This window comes from Dermacentor andersoni, chromosome 6 (genome assembly GCF_023375885.2).
Source record: "Dermacentor andersoni chromosome 6, qqDerAnde1_hic_scaffold, whole genome shotgun sequence".
NCBI lineage: Eukaryota > Metazoa > Arthropoda > Arachnida > Ixodida > Ixodidae > Dermacentor > Dermacentor andersoni.
In genome coordinates, this window is record NC_092819.1 from 22,727,404 (window position 1) to 22,745,303 (window position 17,900).

Below are 17,900 nucleotides of genomic sequence, written 5' to 3' on the forward strand. Positions count from 1 at the left end.
ATGCCAGTATTTATTAGAGTCACCAAAACCGATTATGGTCTTTACTATGCATGATAGCACTTATCAATGCTGTTTCGTAAATGGCGTTGCGTGTAGGTGGTGGTTCACACTTAGGGACAGTTCATTAGCATTCAAGCGCTGCATCAGCTTGCAAGGACTGACTTGTGGGCCATTTGGTTCATGATCACAAAAAAGCAGCGCTAGAAAACGGGACAAGACAGGAAGGAGTACATTGTGCTCACTAGCAACCGCGCAAATGTCAATTCTGACACGCGCAGGCAACGAGTGTGCACAGTTAAGCACAAGAACTGATTTGTAGGATATGTGCGCAGGACGTAGTGCATTCTTGGCGTTTGACGTGCGGTAAATGACATGTCGGCCAGTGAGGCAGGTGTGTTAGCGACAGACGCAGTGTGTGCAAGAATAACGCAGGAAAGTTTGCAATCTGTGGAAATCTTGCCTTGCATTGTCGCCAGTGCAAATGTAATATACCCATGCTTTCTGAGCGTGAAGCGCTACATACACACCCTGATGAGTTCATAAACACCCTGATAAGACAAATAATAGATGATTTCGAGATTGATCGCCCCAAAGTTCACTGTGGCAGCATTCCTTCCCTGAACCTTTCCAGGAAAGAAATTTATTTTCTTGTTACTACATTGTGATGAGAATGAGCTGCGTGTCACCTTTATTTCTTGGTTTTGGTAATGTTGTTCCTTCTCTGTATAAAAGGCACGTCATGGTAGTAAGTGCTAGCATTTGTTAGCGCAGTGTCTGTGTGCTCCTTCCTATCTTGTACCATCTTCTAGCACTGATCTTCTGTGCAGCAGCTTCACTATGGAACGCCCAGCACAATACTATTTTGTTACAGTCCAGTAGCATATGCGTAAGGCGCGACGTCGACGACCCGTCGTGGTGTTCACCTTATATTAGCGGAAGAATCCGTACTTGTTCGTGCTCACTGTGCACTTATTCTCCGAATGTGCATGTCCTCCAACGTGTCACCTTAAAGTTTCCTGGATTTCACGTGCGAAAACAACGATCTGGTCATGAGACACGCAGTAATGGAGAAATCCGGATTAATTTTCACCACCTGAGGTTCTGTAACGTGCACCTAAATCTAAGTTCACGGCGGTTTTGCATTTCGCCCCTCATCGACATGCGGCCGCCGTAGCTGCGATTTGACCTCGCGCGACCTCGTGCTTAGCAGCACAACCGTATTGGTGGACTTCGGATTAATTTTGACGGCCAGGAGTTCATTAACGTGGACCCAATGCAAGGTGCATGGGCTTTTTGTGCTTAGCCCCCATCTATATGCGGCAGCCGTAGCCGGGATTCGATCTCGCGTGACCTCTGGGTCAGCACTGTAACGGCAATGCCACTAAGCAACCATGGTAGGTCATGTCACCTTCTATATAACTAGAGTACCACGCGAGGCCGGTTTCCATTAAAGCCAACGTATATCTCTCCGCGGTGTGCGTGCAGCAGTCTGTCTGCGACCGTGGTACCTGGAGTACGTCTTGCGCAGCTCCTGGAGCAGCGGCGCCGACCCGTCCCTGTCCATCAGATCGCGCAGGTAGTCGCCGTACTCGGACGGGCGCTGCGCATCGTCGGGAGCCGCGAAGAGCACGTGACGCAGGCGCCGCAGCTTGTGCGTAGTCAGGAACCCGCCCAGCGAGGCCGTCACGTCTCCGGGCGTCACCAGGACCCAGGAGAAGGCGGCGTCAGGGTCAGGCTCGTAGCTCACCAGGAACGCCTTGGCCTCGGCGGGGGTCACGAACAGTGCAGCCGCTCGGCAGCCACTCTGTCGGCCGCCATTTGAAAGATAATTGGCGACAATGAGCTAGAAGTTCCTCTTTTACCGACCACGGTGTGTAACCGAACCGAAAAGCAAACTAATATATATATATATATATATATATATATATATATATATATATATATATATATATATATATATATATTGTGCTCAGAGACACGGGTATAGACATCATGACCAACTCACACAAATCGCCACTCTGGTGCAACCAAAAGCCATACCTGAGCCAGGTTTTTGCCCGGACATGTAACGGCAGAATTTTGGGTAGGCAAGGTAATTTTTACCTACCGACTCACAAGTATTTGAGGTAACCCTCTTCAGCATGTTTTCTTTTTCTTCTGTTTTTTTCATTCAGAAAGATACCGCCAAGAAATTTACGCGGAAGCACAGTAGGGATACTATCTACAGGGTGTATTTACAAAGGTAGCAAGCACTGGCCAACATATTGTTATTGTCGTTGTTGCCTCATAACATGACTCGTACCCACGAGAGGGATTGGCCACAGTGTATAGAATGAAACGAACACGCAACAACATATCAAAAGGGTTAAAGGCAAACATTTAGAACGAATCACTTGGCAATTAGCGGATGACACCGATTTTGTGAGTACCTATACATCAACTAAATAAATAAAAATAAAATTAAACTGAGAAGCTAAAGAAAAATAATAACAATAAAATGAAATGCCCCATGGTCGGTATCCTAGCAGCGTAACCTTCCGGATATTTCAATGAGCTTGTGCAGAGCACTAATCATCGAACAATGGCTTGTGCCTAAATGACAGGCACCAAAATACAAAATGTTTGGTGTTGTAAGTGCTAAACCTACTTTTCTAGTTTGACAAATGAGGAACATTTTGCAAAAGGAGGAGAAGCGGCGGCAAGAAAGGAAGAAATGGTCAATAGTTTCTGGCTCATTACAAAAAGAACAGAGGCTAGTTATGGATAGACCAGATCTATGTAGGTAAAAATTTAGGCTGAAACTCGACAGCGAAAACTTGCTAGCGTCACGTCGCATTGGCGTGAAAGGCATTTGCTCGTGTTCCACTGAAGTTTTAGATGTTGAATATCATGTGCAGGAAGTATGGATGATTCATTACAAGTCAACAATAAAAGGCGTTTGAATCTGGCTCCTGTTATAAAAGAGAAATCGGGAAGAACATTTAAGACCAGACCATTTAGCGATGACGACGCGAGCGAGTCAGCTGATTCATTTAAAAAGATTCCACTAGTGTCTGGGGACCCAGACAAAGCGGACTTCAGACAAATTGTCTGGTACAGGAGTCGAAAATATACTCAACAGGTGTGACTGATTAGTTGAAGTTAAATGCGTACAGACCGAAAGTGCGTCTGCAACCACTATTACCTTAGATATCTGTGGACCCAATTTTCGGATGGCCAAAATCATCGCCAAGAATTCAACAAGGAATATTGGAGTGTAATCGGCGAAACGGAGAGCAAAAGACCAGTTAAGTTGAATTGAAAAGATGCCAACACCGGCCTTCTCTAAATTTTGTGATGCGTCCGTTGAATTTATTAAGTGAGACAAAAATTGATTAAGATGATCTTGAAGGAGACCTTCAAGTATGCGCGCCTGAAGAAATTTCGCGTGTTTTGGAAAAATATCATCGAAGATCAGTTTTACCTTGAACGAATTAGATTTTGGAGAAATCAGGTTCGGCAGACGAACTTGAAGTTTCGATAACAACCCCTGAACAAAAACAACCTGTGACTGTTGATAACGCCGCCAACCTGTTGTGAAAAATAATTCAGGAGAATTGATGAAAACGGGTGGCAAATGGAAGATGGATGCGTCTCAAAGCTTCAGGAAGGTCAGGACAGTAAGTTGCTTAAATCTGGATTCAAGTTGAATAATTCCAGACTCCAAATAAAGTACATCGTTTGCCACGAAACTTGGCAGCCCAAGGCAGAGGCGTAGCGCTTGCCTTTGTAGTAATATTAAATAAAGGTCGTAGTTTGTATGCTGCACATCCTGAAAAAAGAACACGTTCATATGGGTGGGCAGCGCACCCGGACGAAAGACGAGAGGAAGTACACAATGCTCTGCCCACCCATAGGAACATGTTCAGTCACCAACTCGCCCAGCTTGCCGTGTTAATTCTGAAATAAGAACACAGCCAGTATTCGACAATTGGGCGGACGTAAAGTTTATAAATCATAAGGAACGTCGCTCTACGCATCCTTGTGTTTTTATTACTGAACCGGTGCAACAATGCCATTGCACGTTCCCCTTTCCTAGCATTTGATTCGATTTGTTGCTGCCAGTTTAGCTTACCATCATAAGTTATCCCTAATTACTTCAAGGCTGCAACTTGCAGTATCGGTTTGTTTCGGTAATGAAGAGAAATAAAAACGGGATTTGACAATGGAAACATAAGTAACGAGCATTTCTTGACGTTAAGCGAAAAGGACAGTTCGTCCAGCCAGGACTCTAGTTCAGACAAATATGATTGCAAAATTTGGTGTAACGTATTGATATTCCGTGATGAGCAGAAAAATGCAACGTCATCAGCATATAGATAGTTGCACATTCTGATGAATTGTTAAAGAAGATAACAGAATATTAAACAAAAGTGGTGAAAGATCCCTGTGGTATGCCTCTCGTCTGTTTATAGGTACCCGAGGTCACTCCATCCTTGAGACAAAAGAGTGCTCTACCCGAAAGGAACTCTTGTATCCAGGCCACTAGATAGTCTGGAACAGGACATCTTACTAATCTTCGGACATCTTACTTACTACTTTACTAAAATTCGATATTGTCATATGCTTTTGCAATATATAAAGTTACCAATGCTTATACATCTCCTGATAGTACTGCGAGTCGAATGCGGCTTTCTAAATCAACGTGAGCTAACCATATGGAACACTGAGGCCTAAATCCTATCTGTCTCGAGCTCAGAATACCCTGAGAAGAAGTGGAGTCATTGAGCCCGACATGGATTACTTTTTCTACAGTTTTGACTGGATTCGAAGTAAGGGCAACTGGCCGAATGTTGTTCAAGATATATCCGAGGTTTTTATTTTTAAATTATAGCACGATTTTCGCAATTTTCCAAGAGGTCGGAATCCATGTATATTGTAGTGAACAGTTAACTATATTCAAGAGTTCATTTGGGAAAGAGTTAAATAATAATGTAATCATTGTAGTTGTGATACCGTCTAGTGCAGGAGCCGATTGATGTGTAGTTAAGATGACATCGGATAATTCTTACATGGAAACTTTTACAAACTCAGATGCCAACTTTTAAACCTTATAGGTCTAGGACACTGTGAAGAAAAGCGTGCGTCAAGCCCTTTCGCGATCTCATTTAGTGAATCCGCCGCTTCTTTGGGAGGTAGAATAGCAGAATGGGACCATACGGACTGTAAAACAGACTTCTTGTTTCGTAAAAAGCTAAAAAGTGCCGATTTTCTTTCTGGTTTCGACAAAGTTGAATGTAGCGCATATTTTTGTTCGTATTTAGCTATCGCCACGATTCTTTTGAACACAGCTGCATAGAATTTATAGTCGATCCGATTTTTCGGTGAATGATTATGTTGGAGACTTTTGCACGCTGATTTTCTTCGTCTATAATCCCGTGTGCAAGCTTCATTTCACCAAGATTAGATTGACGGCGAGCTGCCAAACATAACCGCAAACTCAGCGGGCTGAATAGCAGAATTTAAAAGCGATACCACGGAGTCAGCTCTCCATTGCTCATCACAAGTGGTCAGCGCTGATAAACCTGCATTTATATCAGATTTATAAGTGTTATAATTAATGAGCCGTCTTTGCCATATTGAATATACAATAGGAGCCTGACGTGAAAGCAAAATTTCAAAAGTAATGGGTAAGTGATCGCTACTTGTTGCATTGACAAAGGTGTCCTAAGATGAAATAGACATATGAAATATGGAAACGTGGGAACCAGCCAACAGCAAGCAAGGCACGTCGTCGTTTTCAGATAAGCAGTGGTCGCTTATGGGTACGTCCCACTAAATCCAAGGGTCGGCATCATCGTCGAGTGGCATTGCTACTCGACGATGATGCCGTGTCGAATATCAACCTAGTGTAACAATTATAGTGACTTCTGTTATACCTTGCGTTGTCAGGATTACTTTTTAGGTTATATGTCGTTCATACTATGATCACTACAAGGTAAGTGACGTTACATGCAGGAGACTGGAGTGCTGACGTCAGGCTCCACTGAATGCAGTCGAAGTCCTACTCACAGCCCAATAAAAGCCTTGTGCGTTTCTTATTTGACCTGGGATCAACGTGGAAGCCCGGATGGCGCGCCCGGATAAAGCGATGGGCGCGAATCTCTCTCTCTCTCTCTCTCTCTCTCTCTCTCTCTCTCTCTCTCTCTCTCTCTCTCTCAGCCCTCGCAAAAACGCTGGAGGTCAGCGTATACGCTGATTTAGCTTATCAGGCAAGCTACCGGGTTTGTCTGTATGGCATCTTCAAGTAGCACTTGTGAAGCACACTCAATGAGAAGAGACGTATAAAAAGAAAGCATAGAGTTTTCCATCAAATACACTAGAGGAAAATATGTCGCTGCAGTCATTCAACCGCAACAGCAATTCCGGATAGCACATCGATTTTTCTCTATTATTTGGCATAGTTTCGTTATTAAACCATTGCAGCTTCTTCGAACGATATTTGGGGTTCCATTATGTTACGTGCTAGGGTCGCACCGTTTCAGGTGTTTAACGTTCGCACTTAATTCACTTTATCACGCTATTTTCAACGCACAAATTAATATTGACATTTTCCAGTATGTCTGTGGCGAAGTTTAGATGTCTTTTATTTTCTTTCAAAATCTGAACCATTCATGTTGTTCGTATTATTCTGACAGGAACATTGCGGAAAACAGAGTAATGGTTGAAATTGAGCGCTATAAATGGGGATCCACGGTGGCCGCATTTCGATAGGGGCGAGATGCGAAAGCACCCGTGCACTTAGATGTGGGTACACGTTAAAGAACCCCGGGTGGTCCAAATTATTCCGGAGACCCCCACTACGGCGTACCTCATAATGAGATCGTGGTTTTTGCACGTAAAAACCCATACTTTAATAAATGAGGCTTATCAGCGCCATGTGAAGCAGATTTACGATCGCAAGTCGGCTTCAAGAAGGATGTTCGAAGTCACAAGGACGAAATTCAGAGAAATGAATATGCTGCCCGTCATTCCTATGCTCTCTGAATAGTCATATAGTGGCGTCGCTTGCAGACACTCTTGCCATATTTGCCCCTAGTGTTATTAATATCAAACTATGCAGAACAGTGACCACATGGCCACTGGCCTAGCAAGATCCACATCGGCCTAACAAGAGAAGCTTAAACCTGGAGCCAGCATTCCGACAATCAACTTGCTTTCGTCTAGTATTTTAAGCCCTGACAAAGGCATATTCTCTTCACCAGGGTCTAGACAAAGACAAGCTTATTGTCGGAACGTTGGCTCCAGCTTGAAGCTTCCCTTGTACAGCCACTATTGATCACTTAATCTGTCCAGTCTCATGTAAGCCTCTGTCTTGCTTGGATTTCTACGCAAAAAAAAAAAGAAAAAGAAAGAAAGAGAAGACGGACACTCTAAGTGCTTTGTGTGTTCCTCCTTTCCTAGCTGCGTTTGCACCTTTTTCTTTTCTCTTTTTTTTTTCCTGCTTCGTAAGTGCGATTATGAGCTGTTCTGTAGGCCCGTTGATCCAGCCAAAAGGGGACGGAATAACCACCATGAAATTGAATAAAGATGACCTTTCTCTCTCCATTGGCTCGTTACCTGGACGAGCTGCCTCGTGGAGCCCAGCGCCTCCTGCACCTGCTGGTAGGAGAAGCCCCCGGGAGCGTCGGCGTTCATGATGTCGATGGCCATGTCGCGGGCCACGCGCAGGAAAGCCCGCGACAGCTCGCGGGGCCTGTCCTCCGCCGTTGACATCACGGCCACGTACGACCAGCCCAGCCGGCGCAGTGTGCTCGCCAAGGCCTGCGACGCGCGGTGAAAATCATAACTGGCGTTGGACTTCGCGCAGACGCTCGAACTCGTACGCATCGCTGAAATGCACGGGGTTTCCCCCGAAGCAGATGGGACGAAAGCGACGAGAGGTGAAAACGACCTCTGAAACGGCAGCAACATTTTGTTTTTTTCTGCGACAAGTAATCCGAATACGCACCTTAGATTTGTTTGCTTGAAATGTATCCATATAAACCAGATAAGACGCAGCAGGAAAGGAAATATCGTGCGGATAGTTCTAATGCTTGAATTTTTCTCGCTTGTTTTGTTTCTCTTTTCCTTGCCGTTTAATTTTCGTATGTGTCGAAGTCAAATTGTTAAAGCCGGTTTTGGTGATTGGTAAGAAGTATGAGCTCAGGCGAAGTGCCTAGGCTGGTGGCCGTCTCGATAAATGCCGCTGCTGGCGGTTACAACACTTGATGTCGTTCCATACACCGCACAAAAGTAGCAGGCCAAGGATGACAAGGCCAGTTTTACCAAAGATTCATCCATATGCGAAAATATTGGCTGTCTCATCTGTTCCATTTCGCCACGGTTCATTTTTCTTTATCCACAAGTTGCTTTGATCTATCGGCCTCTACTTCTCGAACATGCGCGACAAAATTTTGTAAGCTATCCATTTTTAATGTGTCCTTCATTTCTGCTAATCTTATAATAACAAAACCTTCATATACCCTTGGAACGGTACCTCGCTCGCCCACCTTTCAGCGTAGTTAAACCGGCTAGTTGGTTGCAAGATCATTGATTCATGTTACCAGTACAATATAAACGGGGACACTAAGAGAACACATCCAGGCACCACGAACGCTGGACTACAAATGAATTTCACTTAACCTACACAAGCAACAACCACAAAATGCAACATTATTACCCCACATGCATGCTACAACAATTCCCACCAGCTAAAGAAAGTGGCGGGAAAATGCGGCCATACCAATTTTCTTCTCAGCTCCGGGACAAACTGCCCCGTATATGTCCGATTGTCGATGGCACGACTTATCGTAAACGTTCCCGTTCGTGTGAAACAGGAAGGCTCCGTGTATAACTCAAGTGGTTTACAAGATACCACTCTCGTGTGGCCGATGCTATATTGGTCAACCGCAAGGTACCTAAACGATAGGCTGAAAGACCACCGCTCGGTGGTATAGAAGCAACAGCAGGGCCAGGACATCTTATGATCAGTATCGAACATGTCAGTGCAACCCACTTTTTTATCGTGGTCCTGTCTTGCGTAGGTTTAAATCGGAACGTAACAGATTGGGTTTTGAGGCATCTGCCCTCAAAAAAGAAGGTGATAACTGCATTAGCACCACTTCTCTTGCCATCACAAAGAAATAAATTGCGTATTTAAGTCGGAGGATGATTGACACGCATGCGCGGTGATAATGTGTTTTATGGTTCTTGTTCGAACTCAAAGGAAATTGAAAGTACTATCACCGTGATCGTCGAACTAGGCCCTCGATCTACCGTTCCCTGAGCCTCGACTTCTGATGCATTAGCAAGAGACTTCTGGCTTAGCTTAAATGTATAAACTTTTACGAACAACATTACACCTCGGATGTGAGAAGTGACAAGCAGTCAATCGAACGTCAGGAGTTACTAGGCTTCCAGACTCCTTTCGAGGAACGCCCCAGTGACGCAGGCGAAGCTTCCGTTGCTAGTTGGGTTGACTGTTCACAACCACACTGCAGCGATTGATAGCCATGAGCGCAAGTGAAAACAGCTGCACGGTCACTCCACATGTTTTGTGGTTCCTGGGCTATGTCGTAGTAACCATTTAATGTCTATATACGCTGAAGCAAACTGGGCTTGTTGGTATGACATCCTTGAGAGTTGTAGCTCAGCGGCTTCAGCACACACACACCAACCAAGAGGAAGACAAATAAAAGAGCGCTACGCCAGCGCGCTGTCTGCTGTTTGTCTTTCCAGTTTGTTCGCTGCTAAACTGCTTCCGCTTTGGAACGGCCGATACACAAAGGTGCCAGAGTTGTCGGTGCCAGTATTCGGTCGAGCACCTGGCATGTCTCTGCCCTCGTTACGACGACCAGCTGCTCTCTCTACAGGCCGCGTTAACTCTGAAAGCGTCGTGGTTTACCGCACATGAATATCATACTATAACTATTTCTCTGTGTCCTGCTTTAGCCTCCTTTTTTTTTTTTTGCCGTTCACGTACACTTTTTTTCGACCTTGCTGAATTTAATTCCTGGCAAAAGTAACTTTCTAGCTCTGCCCGGACACCTGTGATGATGGACATCTTTCGCTTGCGCAGCGACAGCGGTGGAGCTTCTCGTGCAGTTGCTCGACAAGGTGGTGTGGAAGGTGCGGGTGATAAAGAATGCTCGCCGCCGGTGTTAGAAGCACCCAGAATATATGATGTTTTTTGTTCGAAAGCATAAAAGCTGTTTTGCTAAGTTCCACGGGTAGTTCGGGGAGGCAGTCAAGCATGGTAGTTACACGTACTGATCACTACGGATCTCATCAGTTCCTATCGAATAAACTCATTTTCTTTATTCAGCGGTGTTTGCGTAGTTTCTCTTGCCATTTTCTCGTTTCAGTAATGCGCATATTTCTTGTGGAAACTAGCTCCTGCGGTGAAAGAATTAAAGCAGCTTGAAGTACATTTTCGGAGACGAGAATTCCCTTTGCCTATGACCACGTCCGTCGCTGGCACTGGAAGCTATTGACGCGCAAATGCAGTTTTCGAAGTGCAGCAGGCCCATTTGCTGTCTCTGTAGTCGTGCTGTTCGTCATCTCGCTCGCGCTGTTCACCATAATGCATCATAACCTACCCGAAAATCCCATTTCACCACTCTAGAGTGTTCGTCCGGTTGACCTCCTTTTCTCTTTACTTTCGCTCTCTCCCCTTTGTTCGGATGAACAAAGGGGAGAGAGAGAAAGTTAAAGAAAGTTACAGAGAAAGAGAGGGTTAAAAGGTAGTGCAAAGGGCGCACAAAATCGCTGATTCTATCCGTATAACGCAGCGTGACATAATTCATCGGCACCGATCCGCGCGGGGCGCGATTCGGCGCAGCTCATCCACGTCACGCGCGATTCGTGGCATGAGTCAGCAATTTGTTCCGGCAACAGAGTGCGCCGTGAGGCTCAGTAAACGCAGGGCTTATTGTGTTACGCACAGGCCACTCGCGTGTTCGTGTACCATCGTTTTTAAATGTGTTGCGCTATAGCGTTTAATGCCGTCGTGTCGAGCTGCTACTGGCATCGAAGTGCTGTCGCGAAGGGACATGGTTCTTTTTATTGTACGCGTTTTGTGCGACTGTCCTCGATACATTTCACGGAGACGATCACTCGCGACTTCGCCATAGCTCACATTGATGACAGACCGTTGTCAGAACGAATCATTTTAGCGACCTAAAAGCCGTCGCAGCAGAGGGCTTCGAATGCATCGTTGCTATCTTGAAGGACAACATACGTCCACAAGGGACTTTAGCACTGACTCGCGTTACTAGTCATTTGCTGTGATTCCTGTGACTACTGGTCGATGATTAGTCGTTTGCTGTGATTGCGTGTGGTGCTCGTAACAGGCTGTGATAGTTTGTGCACGTGCTCTCTCTCACTCTCTGCTTTATTCTTATCTTTCTACCTCCCCCGTCTCTCAGTGCAGGGTAGCAAACCGTATTTTTCGTTCAGGCTAACCTCCTTGCCTTTCTTTTTCTTCTTTTTTTCGTCGCTATTGTTATCTAAGAGAAGTGACGGAAGTAGGGGTCCACATTCCCATGGATTGTATGTTGTGTTGGCGTGCCCGTTGCAGTATTTGCACTTTGATAGGCGGGGGAGTGAGGTCTTGTACCACTCCCTATACGGAATAGTTCTCGGCCGGTATTAATAAGGTACACCGAAACTCAACTCACCCTGACCCCCACCGCCGAGTGGCTGACTCAGGCCACATCCACCTGACACGAACGGTATGACTCGCCGTTTACGTCGGATCGGCAATGATGCGAGCGACTAGCGAGTTTTTCGAGCTAGGGGCTCGATCATTACCCTAACCGGGATTGTTCAATAAAGCGTATCTCCCTCGTCAACCGAGACCAACCCTTGCGAGCGAAGTGGCCGCCGGCGCGGTGCTGTAGAGGTTGCGCAGCCTGCGGACGCTGTCGGCTGGAACGTCCCTGGCGGCCACCGCGGGTATGGAGAAGGAGGCGAGCGTCTTGGCCGCCGTCTCGACGGCATCCAGTTCGCCCTGCAGTATGGCACCTGCGTTCGACGACGCGGATGGGAAACGTTATAGCGCAAGCGATGATGATGCAACGGCGGCGTATAGTATATATGGGCCACTAACCGAACACGGGCGGTACCCTCGTGGTGGGGCAGGCCATGGAGCGCACGTGTCCCGCCTGGTGGATGACGCGCACGCTCTGTCGCAGGGCCACGTTGTCGCTCCCGCAGGTGTCGTACAGGTAGACGCCTGGAAACCGAAGGGAGATCGTAAAGTGAGAGAGCGAGATGAACGAACGGGCTAAGTTGGTCGTCGTTAATCTTGAGAACTTTCTTAAAGCGCAACGAAAAGACGCGGCAGAAGCGCCTTGCACCGTCGTTTCTTCTGTCCCGTGTCTTCGCTGCGCTTTAAGAAGTTCTTAAGCGGAAGCTTTAGCTCGGGCCAAATTCCGACGCGGCCTATTCAAATACATGTAAAACGCAAGAACGTTTTTGTGAGATAACCCCTGTACCGATGTTAACGAAATTTATTGCATTTGAGAGAGAAAGTTAAATTCTAGTGACTGCTGGAAGCGGAGTTTCGATTTAAGGCCTGAATTTTGTTAAAAGATTTTCAAAGATACGAAAGTTTGAAATATATAGAAGCACAAAGTTTACAAATTAATAGCTCTGCATCAAGAATAGATATCGCGGTTCTGTAAACGGCACCCATTATATCACTGAAAGTGGAGAAGTTCCATATGTCATTTTGTATCTTACGTGAATTTGTTACGTTGTGTACAAGGGTTCGGCAAAAGCTGTATTTTCATATAACTATAACTAAATTATTTTTTGACTCACGTGTAACATATCAGTTTTTTCCGCTTTAGGTGTACTATTAGATGCAATTCACAGAATTGTGATATCATTTTTAATTGCTGAGTGACAGAGTTGTAAACTTGACAGTCTCGTTTTCTGAAAATTATCGATGTTTGCCAATTTGTAATTAAAGAATTACGGCCTAAACAAATAAAAATTTGAAACGATCAGTCACTAGATATTAAGTTTTTCTTTCAAATGCAACAAACTTCGTTGAATTTGGTGCAGTGGTTGTCGAGAAAAACGAATTCTTCTTCTACATGTATTTAGATAGGAACACGCGAGCAAAAGCTTCTTCTTAAGGTGAAGGGATCAGACAGCGAGACAAGACAATGTGACTAATGATAATATGCGGTAGTTCCTGGTCATGTAAAATAAGGGTGTTGCTGTTATTATTGACACGTGTACTTATCTTTATCGGGCGACCACGTTTCGCCGCTTAACAACTGTAATCGCACAGCGACGGACGCGCCTGCATGTATCCGACGTTTCTGGAAAGTTATCTATGCTTCTACCCGGCTGTCTGTTGTCGCCGAACCTTATGTTATCTGATTTCATCGCCTGACGCGAATGGCGTAGAACATTGTGGAATACGCGCGGGTCCCAGCGATTAGTCTGGAACATTCGACGACTGCTGTATAGAAGCCGACGCGCTTGACCCGCTGATCAGATTTTCGACGATCGCCGACAGTGTTCGCCGCTATCGTTGTGCTATAAGTGTAGCCTGTTTTTGTGGGCACAGGTTCGCCCAATAAAAGTTAGTTTTGTTCTTCACAGTATTGCTACTGTGTTCTTGAACGTCACCACTACGTGACATCTGGTGGAGGTGCTTTTCTTTCATGTACCGGACGCCCCCGACAAGCCGTGAACCAAGCCCGGACCGCAAAGAGAACACCAACGTAGTCCCGGAGCATCGAGCAAGCCGCCGTCTTCAACAGCTGCCCCCGGAGCACGGACTTCTACCTGAGAAGACCAAGAAGATTGTGGACAAGGCAACCCCAATGGCAGCCCCAGCGTCCCCCATCGTGCTGAAGCAGCCCAGGGAACCTCCGACGTTCCGCGGATCAACATTTGAGGACCCGGAAACCTGGCTAGAGACGTATGAGAGGGTCGCTACGTTTAACAGTTGGGACAGCGACGACAAGCTGCGGCATGTCTATTTCGCACTGGAAGACGCCGCCAGGACCTGGTTCGAGAATCGAGAAGCCACCTTAACGACGTGGGACCTGTTCCGAAGCGGCTTCTTGCAAACGTTTACAAGCGTCGTGCGAAAAGAGCGAGCCCAAGCACTACTAGAAACCAGAGTGCAGCTGCCAAACGAGACGATCGCGATCTTCACGGAAGAGATGGCCCGTCTTTTCCGGCACGCCGACCCGGAAATGTCAGAAGAGAAAAAGGTCCGCTTCCTGATGCGGGGCGTCAAGCAAGAACTTTTCGCAGGACTTATTCGTAACCCGCCGAAGACCGTAGCTGAGTTTTCGGCAGAGGCATCGACGATCGAGAAAACTCTGGAGATGCGCACCCGGCAATATAACCGCCAGGGGCTCACGCCGCAGTACGCCATCCAAGGACTAGATTCCGGCGACCTTCAGGAGACCATCAGGGCCATTGTGCGCGAAGAACTGCGCAAGGTCCTGCCTTCGTCGCAGCCCCAAGTGGCTTCGATCGCCGACATCGTCAAAGAAGAGGTGCACCGATCGCTTGGAGTTCCCGAGCTGCAACCACAATTACCACAGCCCCAGCCAGAAGCGATGACCTACGCCGCCGTCGCACGCCGTCAAGGTCCCCCGCCGCGACCGCGCCAGGGCCCTGTCACGCCTCAGTTCCGTCGTCCGCCGCCGCCGCCGCAGCCAGCACGCCCACCCGTCACCCAGCGTACCTACGCGAGGAAGACGGACATTTGGCGAGCCCCCGACCACCGCCCGCTCTGCTATCACTGCGGAGAAGCCGGCCATGTGTATCGCCGATGCCCATACCGGGAGATGGGACTGCGAGGCTTCGCCGTCAACGCACAGCGCCCGAGGGAAGGTGAACGCCCTCGTGACATCGCCGACTACCTCGCCGCTACTAAGTGGAGCCCTCGACGACCGTCCCGTTCGCCGTCACCAGGCCGCTACCTGTCGCCGCAGCGCCGACCATACACTGGCCCAGCCCGAGGCCGGTCCGTCAGCCCATATCCGGAAAACTAAAAGCAGCAACCGATGGAGGTGCGGTTGCTGTTCGTCGAACTGACGAAGATCCTCCGCCGCCGACGAAGACGCCGAAAAGACTATCTCCACGACATAACAACGACGACACACCGCCGTCCCGACGAAGTCTGGCAGGAAAGAACACGCTGACGAAAGACCACCTGACGACGCCACGTACCAACCACAGGTCAACGCGACACAGCCGTGATCCGACGCCAAGGCCTAACTGTAACGCAAGACAAAGAACCACCGACCTCGACGTGCTTCTCGACGGCCACGCAGTCACCGCGTTAGTAGACACAGGAGCCGATTACTCCGTCATGAGTGGACCCATCGCAGCCCAATTGAAGAAAGTTAAGACTGCATGGGAAGGCCCGTTAATTCGGACCGCTGGAGGACACCTCATCACGCCGAGTGGAATCTGCACGGCAAGAATTACCATTCATGACCGGACTTACCCTGCCACCTTCGTTATCCTGCAACAGTGTTCACGAGACGTCATACTCGGCATGGACTTCCTGAACCAACACGGCGCAATCATCGACCTGAAGTCGAAGTCAATAACGCTGTCGGAAGATCAAGCGATACCGCCGGAGAGCCCTCGCAGTCACCACGCCTTGAGTGTGCTCGAAGATCAAGTGAGCATCCCGCCTCGCTCCAGCATTTTTATTTCGGTCGGCACCGAAACACCCGCTGACGTAGAAGGCGTCATCGAAGGCGACCAACGTCTACTGCTCGACCGTGAAATTTGCGTCGCAAGAGGGATCGCTCGACTGCACGGAGGAAGCACGAAAGTGTTGCTGACAAACTTCAGCCAGGAGTTCAAGCACATCAACAAGGGCACGACGATCGCATACATCGAGGACATTCAGGAAACCAGCGATGCGTTTGTCCTCTCCGATTCTGTCGCATCTACCCCGACGACCGTAGTTCCCGAGCCAGACTTCGACATAAATCCAAGTCTCCCCGTGATTAGGCAGCAACAACTCAGGAGTCTGCTTCGACGATACAAAGACTGCTTTTCGACGTCGTCGAGGATTCGACAAACACCAGTCGCAAAGCATCGCATAATAACCGAAGAGTGCGCTCGACCACTCCGCCAGAGCCCTTACCGAGTTTCGACGCGAGAACGCGAAGCTATAAGACAACAAGTCGACGAAATGCTGCGCGACGACATCATCCAGCCGTCGAAAAGCCCGTGGGCGTCTCCAGTTGTTTTAGTGAAGAAAAAGGACGGAACTCTACGTTTCTGCGTCGATTATCGTCGACTGAACAAAATCACGAAGAAAGACGTATACCCCCTCCCACGGATAGACGACGCATTAGATCGGCTCTGCAATGCTAAATACTTCTCGTCAATGGACCTCAAGTCTGGCTACTGGCGAATAGAAGTCGACGAAAGAGATCGCGAAAAGACTGCCTTCATCACGCCAGACGGCCTCTATGAGTTCAAGGTTATGCCATTTGGACTGTGCTCGGCGCCTGCAACGTTCCAGCGCGTTATGGACACGGTTTTAGCAGGATTGAAGTGGCAGACCTGTCTTGTTTACTTGGATGACGTCATCGTCTTCGCCGGAAATTTCGACGATCACCTTAAGCGGCTTGGGACGGTATTAGAGGTCATCAAGTCATCAGGGCTCACTCTGAAGCCGGAAAAGTGTCGCTTCGCTTATGATGAGCTTCTATTCCTAGGCCACGTCATCAGCAAATCTGGAGTACGCCCCGACCCGCAGAAGACAGCTGCCATCGCAAAGTTCCCGCAGCCAATCGACAAGAAGGCAGTGCGCAGATTCCTTGGCATGTGTGCCTACTATAGGCGCTTTGTCAAGGATTTTTCACGCATCGCGGAGCCGCTAACACATCTAACGAAATGTGATGTGGAGTTCAAGTGGGAAACGCCGCAGGCCGACGCATTTGAAGAACTGAAACGACGCATGCAGTCGCCGCCGGTACTTGCACACTTCGACGAAGACGCCGATACTGAAATCCACACTGACGCCAGTAGCCTAGGCCTCGGTGCCGTCCTAGTCCAGAGAAAAGATGGACATGAACACGTGATAGCTTACGCTAGCCGGTCGCTGTCAAAAGCGGAAGGCAATTATTCTACAACCGAAAAGGAATGCCTCGCCATCATTTGGGCTACAGCGAAATTTCGCCCTTACCTCTATGGCAGGCCATTCAAAGTGGTCAGCGACCATCACGCGTTGTGTTGGCTAGCTAACTTAAAGGACCCTTCAGGACGGCTGGCGCGGTGGAGCCTCAGACTACAAGAATACGACATCACTGTAACATACAAGTCCGGAAGAAAACACTCAGATGCCGATTGCCTATCCCGCGCCCCCATTGACCCACCGCCGCAAGATGACGAGGATGACGACGCCTTCCTTGGCATAATAAGCGCGGAAGACTTCGCCGAACAACAACGAGGGGACCCGGAGCTAAAAGCCCTAGTCGAGTATTTGGAAGGGCACACCGACGTTGTCCCTAGGGCATTTAAGCGTGGATTATCTTCGTTCACGCTACAAAACAACCTGCTCGTGAAGAAGAATTTCTCACCAGTCCGCGCCAGCTACCTTCTTGTCGTACCGTCAGCGCTGCGTCCAGAAGTACTGCACGCCCTACACGACGATCCAACCGCTGGGCACCTTGGATTCTCCCGGACGCTGTCGAGGATACAGGAAAGGTATTACTGGCCGCATCTGACCGCCGACGTTGCTCGTTACGTCAAGACATGCCGAGATTGTCAACGACGCAAGACACCATCGACAAGGCCAGCTGGATTACTACAGCCGATCGAACCTCCTCGCCGACCATTCCAGCAGATTGGGATGGATTTGTTGGGGCCGT

The 17,900-nt window shown here is 48.0% G+C and overlaps 1 protein-coding gene and 1 long non-coding RNA gene across 2 annotated transcripts in view; one reads left to right on the plus strand and one right to left on the minus strand.

Annotated features, from left to right (window-relative positions):
* Positions 1 to 17,900, plus strand: part of LOC129382258 (uncharacterized) — a 147,509-nt gene that overhangs the window by 124,829 nt on the left and 4,780 nt on the right. The window lies entirely within an intron of this gene.
* LOC126521364 (metabotropic glutamate receptor 3-like) overlaps positions 1 to 17,900 on the minus strand; it is a 70,466-nt gene that overhangs the window by 6,448 nt on the left and 46,118 nt on the right. Inside the window, exons 3-6 of the mRNA XM_050170048.3 lie at positions 12,131 to 12,256; positions 11,885 to 12,045; positions 7,600 to 7,803; positions 1,509 to 1,804 (exon numbers count right to left, since the gene is read on the minus strand). Coding sequence (XP_050026005.2) covers positions 1,509 to 1,804; positions 7,600 to 7,803; positions 11,885 to 12,045; positions 12,131 to 12,256 — 787 coding nt within the window. The remainder of the gene's footprint in view (positions 1 to 1,508; positions 1,805 to 7,599; positions 7,804 to 11,884; positions 12,046 to 12,130; positions 12,257 to 17,900) is intronic.